At 37.0% G+C, this 10,728-nt stretch overlaps 1 protein-coding gene across 1 annotated transcript in view; it reads right to left on the bottom strand.

Annotated features, from left to right (window-relative positions):
- Window positions 1–10,728, bottom strand: part of CCDC146 (coiled-coil domain containing 146) — a 72,232-nt gene that overhangs the window by 56,449 nt on the left and 5,055 nt on the right. Inside the window, exons 3-4 of the mRNA XM_084507510.1 lie at window positions 6,696–6,859; window positions 2,635–2,735 (exon numbers count right to left, since the gene is read on the bottom strand). Of these exons, the coding sequence (XP_084363636.1) occupies window positions 2,635–2,735; window positions 6,696–6,859 (265 nt within the window). The remainder of the gene's footprint in view (window positions 1–2,634; window positions 2,736–6,695; window positions 6,860–10,728) is intronic.

The raw sequence follows: 10,728 nt of genomic DNA, 5'->3' as shown, positions 1-10,728 counted from the left end.
AAAACAAAGACAGAGAACTGAAAATAAGATTTGAAAGCATTTTCTGTTGTTTTTTTGTTTGTTTGTTTGTTTGTTTTATATATATATATATTTATATCCTTTGTATGCAAATATGTCTCCTTCATGTATTTTTTTTAAAATTATTATTATTTTTACTGGGGGGATGGAGGAAAGACAACAATGTAGTCAGCTCAGATATCTATTTAAGAGTTATGGAAAACAGCTAGTTTGACACTGTGGTGGAAAATAAATTTTCCTTTTTTTGATTATTTTTAAAAGAAATTAAGGTGGTTCTCAAACCCACACCCAGAACATTATGTTTATGACCTAAACCAAAATCAAGCAAAATTTTCTATGACACATAAGTCATAGAAATATCAATACAGCAAGGGCGTTTAAGTGTTCAAAAAGAAAGGAGATAAGAACTAAATGCATAAATACTGGCCTACCAAAAAAAAAAAAAAAGAAAGAAAAAAGAGATTTAAAATATTTTCATCAATGTATTCTCTCCTCTTTTTTCCAGGAGATAAAGGAAAAAAAATATATGTTATACATGGGCCCGAATACATTGACATAACTGTCAAAGAAAAACAGCTGACAAATACCATCCACAGTCCCTGATACATGTAAATGCAAGTATTCCACCTACTAAGCTGATAGGTTACATTCACAGCTTTCATGAAACTTTTATGGAGTTCTAATACTTCTGCCAGAAGTGAACTTGGCCATCAACCTCAATGTTAAGCAGAAACAGAAAACAATAGTCACTAGTGGCGTCCCCCAGGGCTCGGTGCTGGGGCCGGTCCTCTTTAATATCTTCATCGATGATCTGGACGAGGGCATTGAGTGCACCCTCAGTAAGTTTGCAGATGACACCAAGTTAGGTGCGTGTGTCGATCTGCTTGAGGGTAGGAAAGCTCTGCAGGAGGATCTGGATAGGCTGGACCGATGGGCTGAGGTCAACTGCATGAAGTTTAACAAGGCCAAGTGCCGGGTCCTGCACCTGGGGCGCAATAACCCCAAGCAGAGCTACAGGCTGGGAGAGGAATGGTTGGAAAGCTGCCAGGCAGAGAAGGACCTGGGAGTGATGGTGGACAGTTGGCTGAATATGAGCCAGCAGTGTGCTCAGGTGGCCAAGAAGGCCAACGGCATCCTGGCTTGTATTAGGAACAGCGTGACCAGCAGGGCTAGGGAGGTGATCGTCCCCCTGTACTCAGCTCTGGTGAGGCCGCACCTCGAGTACTGTGTTCAGTTTTGGGCCCCTCGCTACAAGAAGGACATCGAGGTGCTTGAGCGGGTGCAGAGAAGGGCGACGAAGCTGGTGAGGGGCCTGGAGAACAAGTCCTACGAGGAGCGGCTGAGGGAGCTGGGCTTGTTCAGCCTGGAGAAGAGGAGGCTCAGGGGTGACCTTATTGCTCTTTACAGATACCTTAAAGGAGGCTGTAGCGAGGTGGGGGTTGGCCTGTTCTCCCACGTGCCTGGTGACAGGACGAGGGGGAATGGGCTTAAGTTGAGCCAGGGGAGTTTTAGGTTAGATGTTAGGAAGAACTTCTTTACAGAAAGGGTTGTGAGGCATTGGAACAGGCTGCCCAGGGAAGTGGTGGAGTCACCATCCCTGGAAGTCTTCAAAAGACGCTTAGATGTAGAGCTTAGGGATATGGTTTAGTGGAGGGCTGTTAGCGTTAGGTTGGAGGTTGGACTCGATGACCTTGAGGTCTCTTCCAACCTAGAAAATTCTGTGATTCTGTGAAGATGATGTGTCAAATCTACCACTCACACAAGTCAGGAGAATAGGATATGAACCAATATTATTTTTTAAGTTCTTGTTCACCTTTTTTTTTCCGATCTCAGCAAGAGAAGAATCCATTTGGAAAATAATAACTGGATAAAAATACCCCCTATTATCGATTATTATTACGTTTACACAATCAAGACAAACCGTAGGTCTAATTAATGGTACATTTCTACCCAAACAGTATGCCAACATTCAGAATTACACAGGGGAAAAAATAACTGTGTTTTAACTGCTGTTTTCTAAGCAATTACACGGAGTTGATGACTTGTATGGAGATGTATAATCCACCCTGAGAAACAGAAATTCTCATCTCTCTGTGGGGACAAAAGCCCCTTTGCTTACATCTGCAGTTTAGCCTCCATATGCTAAAACAAAAGATAACAGATTCTTCTTAGCACAGATCTTTAAGGTTGTGTTCATTAAGGAGTACATGAAGACAGGTTTTTGGAATAAAAAAACTTTTACTGTTCAATGAGCATTGCTCTGGCTTCCTCACCACACCATTGTGCTGGCAGAACCGCCGTAAGAAACGGCTGGATATATGCACAAGGTTGCCCTGGTTCGCAACATCAGGTCTCATATAGGTATTTTGAGTGAGAAAAAGGGGAAAGAAGGAAATAGTTTTGGAACATAAGACAATAATATGCTTGTCTCTTTAAGGCTTGTGAGTCTCAGAAATTTCTGAGGAAAGGCCAAAGCAGAAGACACTGCAATTACAGGTTATTCCTTCTCCCAGTCTCACCGCCTTCAGGGGCCGTTTCCTCTGTGTGGCACAAGATTTGCACTTGATAACATAGAAGAAACAACACATTGTAAATAGTGCTTGCTTTCAAACATACTTTTTAGAAATCAAAAGAAATGCTACTTGCTTTATGATAACTTCAATATATCCAACAGACTCCTGGCTTGGTTTTCGCTCAATTTCGCCTTGTAAAAAGAACTTCTCAAGAGGAAGAGCATATTACATTGGGTCTGTTCTCCCTCCTGCTGGTGAAAGACATCTGCAAATTCATCCCACTCCTTTACAGCTTCTAACAGGCATTACGACTAATTAGAACAATAGAGTTTCCCATCGCAAACGCTAATCAGATTTTAACATCCATTATGCAAAACATTGCTCGTTTGCTGAAAGCTTTTACAATAAAACACAGACTCTAGCTTACAGCCACATTATCATCCCTAGCTCACTTTCCAAGTGACCATATCAACAAAGTAAAAAATGTTTATTTAATTAGCAGTTAGATTCCTGTGGGTGGAGGCAACATCTGTCTTTCCTGTCTGTGCCAGCATATTAATATAGCTTTTCTTTTTGTGCCAGGAGACTTTGAAGCATGTAACACATGAGTGTGCCAGGATCAGCTTAAGTTTGAAAATATTGCTTGCATTCAACAGCTGTGTTAAGATTTTCACATCTTTGCTAGAGCCCATACATGTTTGAAGTGTACTGAAGCAAATTAGCCACTGCTATGGTTACCAAAAAAAAAAATAAATTAAAAAAAAAAAATCTATATTGGTCTACCAAGCTAACTTTTGTCTAAAAAAATTGAAGTTGTTTATGACTACCTTCCATCTACCTTCTAACCTAAGTTAGGAGAGAATTAAGAAACAGCAAAAAGTAAAATAAAATAAAATAAAATAAAATAAAATAAAATAAAATAAAATAAAATAAAATAAAATAAAATAAAATAAAATAAAATAAAATAAAATATTTTCTGGAGTGGCATTGTCAAATGTCAGAATGCCATTGAAGAAATATATGAACTACTGATTATTAATATTCCTATCTGAAAGCTGTAGCCAACCTTCATATAATAGTGGAGATGAGAGAAAAATGAAAAGTACCTTTTGCTCCTAAAACTACAGTCAAGCACTGAACGCATGCATCATTTCATGGCCAGCTCTTCTAGCTAACAGCCCCACATGAATCAGCTTCAGATCAGCAGAAGTGAAACTTGCTTGACATGTTTCTGTGTTGTCACTGTATTGTTGTCTTCGGTAAGCACAGAGACTTTGCTCTAGGTTTCCAGTAGAACCAGGATTCTGGTTAATATTTTTTTTAATAGCAGCTCTTCACTTTTGGTAGTAATGGGTAAGAGGTTCATTAACCTCAGAAAGACTCCAAGATTCAAAATAGTGATGAAAAGTGTTCTTTGATCACTAACTGAGAGCATGGTAAGAGACTTCCTGCTTCCCAATGGGTGGTGGCAATAGGATGCTTGGACACTGGCAAAAAGAAATGTAGTGTGACAGTGACAATTTCCATCAAAAAAGCAGTGCAAATGGAAGATTTGATGCTGGCTTCAAATTGATTGCACAGTACATTTTATTTTTGTAGGATACAGAGTGCACCAGTCTGCATTAGACCAGTCAGAGAAATCTCACAAAGGAGTTCATTCTTCTGCAAGTTCGGATTTAGCACATAAAGGGACCATGTTCATTAGCAGAAAGGGGTTACTGTGGTACCTTCCAAACAAGGTACTTCCAAACAAGTCCACTGCATTTGGCAAATAGTAACACACTTTTTATTCAGAAGTGAAGCATTTTACAGAACGAATAGCTCCCTAGAAGTGTCCACTATGAAGACATGCATGATAAATATTGTAGAATACTTTTTCTTGTATTTTTTTTAATAGATGTACACATTTCAGAGAACAAAGGAATATCTTTCTAAACCAAGAACATGCCAACAAAAGGAAGAGAAAGAAAAAGCACACCATAGAAAAGCTCAGACATCATTCTTGATTAAAACTGAATAAGAACTGCTGACATTATACTAAGTGAAAAAGGTCTCAAACTAGGGGAGCTACCCTCCCACCATTTTATTTCTCTCTTTTTTTTTTCTTTTTTTTTTTTTTTTCAGAAAAAGAGGAGATTGTATCTAATTGAAAATCATTAACACCATGCAGACTGATTTATTTCTAATGGTGTATACTAGAAGAAAACAGGATATGAGATACACAAGACAAGGAATTCAATTAGCAGTGTTAGAGCAAAAGTCTTTATTCCGAGGACACAACAACTAAGGCTAAAAGAAGTGGAAAGTTCATTTTGTGAATATATGACAGTCCTCTAACCAACAGCAGTGGAAGTATTGAGCTAGGTTGATGTCATCTTGGTAATACATGTAAATAAAAACACTGGTGAAAAGAAGCAAGTCATGATGGACTGAGTGGCTTTTGTTCAAACCTCTATCCAGTTTTTAATATTTTAACCAACCCCCTACAGCTAAAGAGGGTTACTGTGTGTTACTAAAAAGGAAGGAGAGAGAGGTCTGCATGTTTGCCTTTTTGCAACTATCTGCTATTTACATGAGAAAAACAAGACTGGTTTGACTGGAAGGTGTCCTGCCAGAGAGACTATAACCATGCTCAGATAAGTCTTAAAATATCTAAAGGTGTCCATTCTGATGAGTATTTGCTGCAGAAATAAGCAGCCAGTAAACCAGAGAAAATATAATATGATTCAGTTTCTGTGGAAAAAAAAATTGAAAGCTGTTCCAAGAGACTAAAGCCAATATCAATGCAGCAACCTCTATAGTGACCAAAGTCATATATTTATCTCTGAATCATGTATTAAGTTCAATAAAGGAAAACAAAAATATGGCAGTGAAAGAGAAGAAATGTGAATAAGGGATGAAAAGTCCAACTGACTCATGTAGCACAAGTACTAACTGTTAAAAAGTATGGTAAGAATGAATGAGTCAACTAGTTCCCCTTTAAAAAATGACAAAATGACCAAAAGAGCTCATTATGAAATCCTGTGTAAATCGTTTACTTTGGTTTTCCACAGAAAATTTTTCCCAAGTTGGGAACAACTACTAATACTAAAGTTACCTTATATTTCCCCTTAATAGTTTTCTATGTTATCTGAGTTAAACAAGTTGGCCTTAAATTTGACATGCAGAATAACCTCCTAGGAAAGATCTTTTGGGAAAAATAATCAGTCAAATGATCTGAGTATTTCCTAGAATGAGGCTAGAATAATAATATTTTTTCCCATGATTAAAAATAAGGAAAACAAAGTAAAAATAGCATATATACTTTAGAATACTATTATACCATTTAGTTTTATTTTCCTGTGGGAGGGGTGAGGGCATCTTATACCAGGTGTATGCTTCTTGTTGGTATATCAAAAATTCCAACACACCTGAAAATCTTTAGAGAACGTACATGAATATCTGGAAAACAAAGTATTCCCCAAAGTGCAGATTCCATACTTTCAGTAAATAGGAGGATTTCTGTAAGGCAAGAGGTCAGTTGTCTTTGAGGTTTTAACTGCTCTGGACTTTTAAAGAAGAGTTTAATGTTTTAAAGAACAAATTAGACAAATATCTGCTGAGTATTTACCTCAGTGTAAATTGGAATCTCTATATTCTTAATGTCTCTTCTGGCATTTAATATTGAGGATTCCATTCAATATCCTGAATTCTAAAACATTTCAATTAATCTACAAGCTTCCTTATAAAAGAAAATTCTGTAAAAGAAACTGAGTTCCAGAAGGTTTCTTCTATTGTCATCAGCGATTCACTGATGGAGCCACTTAGCTTTGATTTTTCGTGTAGTTATCAAGTCTTTTTAAATTTGTGATGCAATAACCGCTATACCTAACATGCTACAAAAAAAAAAAAAAAAAAAAAAGATCTCTCTAGGTCCATTCCCCTTACAGCCATGACCACTGACAGAAATAACATGGATATCCCTTAAGCACACCATCCCAAGAAGTATATGCTCTGCTTCTACTTCACAAAACATTCACATAACTTAGAATAAAAAATAAAGAAGAATTAGGGAAGCTCCAGATAGCCTATGGTAACTATTAACAATGAAATATACCTTTCAGGTTAATTGTTTTTAACACAATATGCACTGCTATAGATAGAGAAAGCTAGGGTGCGTGGTACCTCATCTAAGCACTGAAATGCAGGACTCGCTGTTACATCAGTTGATCCCTCATCTTGGGCATAAACAGTTGGAGCTAGTGCACAGATAGGTTGCTCCTCCTTGATTTCCAATTCTGTGTCACTGGAACTGGAATCTTCACCAGCTTGACTCATTTTTTGAAGCTCTAGGAAGTAAGAGAATACCAAAACTCAGTTAATTAGATCCTGGGGTACATGTGACTGTGTAAGATAAACATGTAATGTAAAGAACACAACATCGACATGGGAGACCCACATTCAAACAATGAAAGCCAGAATGTGAGAAATCTGTCTGGGTCCACAATCATAACTGCATGAAAGACTTCTTAAGAGGCAGCATTATCCCTCCATCATTGTCAACTGTTGACTATGCTACCTTTATGTAAATATTTGAGAACACAAAAAAACAATATTTCTTAAAGAGCAGGCTTTGAATAACAGATTCAGGTTGGAAAACACCTCTGAGGTTATCTAGTCCTCTCTTCTGCTCAGAGCAGGGCTAACTTCAAATCTAAATCCAGATCCTTAGGGCTTTGATTAACAAAGTTTTGAACATCATTGGAGAGCCCAAGTGTTGCCTTCAGGTAGATGTTTATAAATGAAATGTCCAGGTGGATGGTGGTGGATCTTCTCTCTGCCATCTCCATAGGCCTAATGAACAAACGTGCTTTCTCTTTTCTCCACCCAGCATAAACCCACCCTTCACTTTGTCCCCTGACCTTGCAGGGAGCAAACACATAGAAAGGGAGCCCCTTCACAGAACATAGAGGTCTTGAGGACAAGACACAGTCTTTGTGAGCAATATCATTAAAATTATTTGCGTTTCTAAGTCATTGTACTGTGAAACTTAAAAAGACAAATAAATAAATAACTAGACCAAAAACCACCACCACCAACAAAAAACAACCAAACAAAACAAAACAAAAAAAAAAAAACACATGCAAAATGAGAAAACATGGAATAATATCTGAGAACAGGAGGTAGAGAAATACTGGAAACAATAATTATCCTAAGATCTGCTCATGTCAGAGTTCTTATGTAGCACACTAACATTTCAGTTATGGAGCAAGTCGCATTTTTAGCATCTGTGGCCTGTGCTAATATAATATGACCTTGAGAAATATCCAAGTGAACTGACTACTCGAGGAAAATCTTACAGGATTGAAGTAGTATTTTGATCTCTAGTGCGTGGTAGGATCTGGTTTTTGTTTGTTTGGTTGGTGGTTGTTGTTGTGTTCTTTTTCCAAAAGACAGAGTGCTAAAAGAGGCTAACATGCAGATTTTATAAACATAGCTTTATCCCAAATTAGAGAAAACAGTTCAAGAACAAATACACACAGAGAGAGATAGAAGAAAGTTGGAATAAGTAGAGTTTTTGAAAAGGATAACTTTCCTACAATTATGTCTGGGCAAATCCCAACTTCACAGCTCTCCATAGGAATAGAAATCTCCAAGATCCCTGCACTTAGAACAGCTAGACCAAGGGCATTTACTTTTGAGCAAGGTGAGACCTAATGAGAAGTTACTATAACTTTATGTAATTTCATTTTGTGGTTATGATCCCAGATCAGTACTTCAGGACTATGTTCTGAGGCATCAATTATCAGAACTGTCTGAGGCACGTGCAAATACAAAGCCAGAACAGGGAATGGGAGGTTGAATATGAGGGACACAATGCTCCTGGCACCTTGATCAGACACAGCAATGTCAGTCAGGTCTGTACTTGTCCTGATATCAAATGTTAATAGCTGACAAAAACATCTTCTGATGTAACAGTATCTTAAAGAGTTTTTTATATTCAGAATTTTAAAATATTGACCTTTTGCATGAAGGTGGCACAAAACCAGACAAATGTTTTAGGAGAAAGTTGTATGAGATACAGAATGTCCAGAGTCAATAAACATCTTACAAAAGAAAGAGAAGGGATGGAGAACCCCTCTGGCACACAGAAATCTCTCTGGCACACAGAAATCTAGCCATGACATTCTGCAAGTATGGGGAGCAAGTATGTTTGTAGAGCAAAACACAGAGAAAAAGTGAAGACAGGGCATGTATGGAAGAATTCAAGCATTTCTTGCCAAATTCATGACAGCAAATTCACATTCACTACTTAGAATGCCAATAGTTTAGTTCAAAATTTCGGGAGAAAGATTGCTGATGGCTGCAAGTATTCACCTGACTCTATTGGATTTTTCTAGAGTAACTATTATCCAAAGTAACTACTATGCAGAGAACACTGTATTCTGCTGTAGTACAGGCACGATAAAAGCTGCCAAACCGTAGGACTTACATCTGATTATCTTGACAGCATTCAGCCATTCACATAGTGTATGGGGAAACTTTTCTCCTTTAAATTTTTTTTTTTTATCATAAATCAAAAAGAATCAAAATTAAAACCATAATAAAATCAATGAAGTTTTTTTTTTTTTTTTTTTTTTTTTTTTTTTTTTGTGCATATGGCAATAGTATATATTGGGTTTCTCCAATGAAACAACCAGAGTCATTTTACGTTCCCAAACCAGAAATCTGATGGTTCAGAAAAATGTGATTTCTTTATACATCTCTGGTGGGAAAATGGATAAAAAAATGTTGTGCTGTGCATAGCCACCTTTTGAAAAATCAGTTGTCTGTAAAGGTAGTGAAACTTGTACTGAAGTATATGACATTCTTCAGTGCTTTTTGGAATTTCTTCAAGAACAGTTTGACTTGTAGAGAGATTTCAGCAGCTGTATTTACTTATGGAAAAAAAAAAAAAAAAAAAAGCAATTTCATGATCTCTCCTGAAGGAGTCAAAACATTGTGAAACAACTGCAAACACTGCAGAGGCCAAGAAATAAACTCTGAAGCACTGTACATAAGCATGTATACACTATTGCTAAAAGAGAGTTGTTTTTCACCAACAAAAGTGCTGAAATTTTTAGAATATGCATTTCATGTTCATGTCTGCTGCTGGTGCTTTTGTGACTCTGAATATATTGGAAGGATTTAGGAAGTGGGAAAAGTACAAGTGAAACTCCAAACAGAGAGATGCCAAAAATTGAGAACTTCATTTGTGTAGGCATTTTTGTTCATACTTGTATGTGAACCAGAGTTGATGCAAATCAAACATTTGCAGTTGATGCAAGATAACACTCTTCAGAGAATGGTAGTACAAAAAAGTCTTTGCTAGAGACTCCAATTTGCTGGGCAGAAAGAAAATAAAAACAATCTCCTGGATATATACAAGTTTAAAACATAATGATAAAACACAAATACAGAGACATCAAACAGAGGAGAAAAATTAGCCTTAGCTAGTGTGATAAGCACTAAGAGGGAAGGGAAGGGAACGGAGTTGCCTTTTCAAAATATTAGGAAGTGGTACTGTAACAAAAGATATGCAAAGTTTAGTATTCTTCAATTACCTACTATGGAATTAAATTTAAAATCTAACTTACAGAAAATCGTATATGTAAAATTCAAAAAGCAAAGTGGGAAAATTATATTTTTGTAGTATGTGATAAAAAGTTTAATTCAAATAGAAATGAAAGCTCAAATTATTTATACATTTACAGAATAGTTCAATAAACATGGATGTTCTCAAACTGTAGAACTGCAAATAATACCAAGGCCTTGGAATTACAAGTCCATTTTAGAACCCAGGTCAAATCACACTGAGAACTGTCTTGTGACACAGCTTCAGGACAGCAATAACAAAAGTCCAGAATCAGATTCCCAAGATGAATTCCAGCACCTTCATTTCAGTACCTTTCCAGCAAACAGCAGCAAGGTCATGCTTAGCTGCATTGGCTCTTTCCAGAATGACAATTGCAAAAAGTAGTAAAATTAGTAAAATTGCATTCTGAACATGAAGAGATACAGCTCTGTGTATGCAGGTGGATCAGCTAGACTAATTAAGAAGACACAAAACTTGTAATAGTCTCTGTTGAGGGAAGTACACTTCAAGTGATTGACTTCATTAACATACCGTGATGAACCCATTAAGCCTTATCTTAATTCCTTGCATTTACTAAATGAA

Source organism: Aythya ferina (assembly GCF_964211825.1).
Source record: "Aythya ferina genome assembly, chromosome: 1".
Lineage (NCBI taxonomy): Eukaryota > Metazoa > Chordata > Aves > Anseriformes > Anatidae > Aythya > Aythya ferina.
The sequence above is the reverse complement of the archived record's forward strand: the minus strand, read 5'-3'. Positions and strand labels throughout refer to the sequence as shown.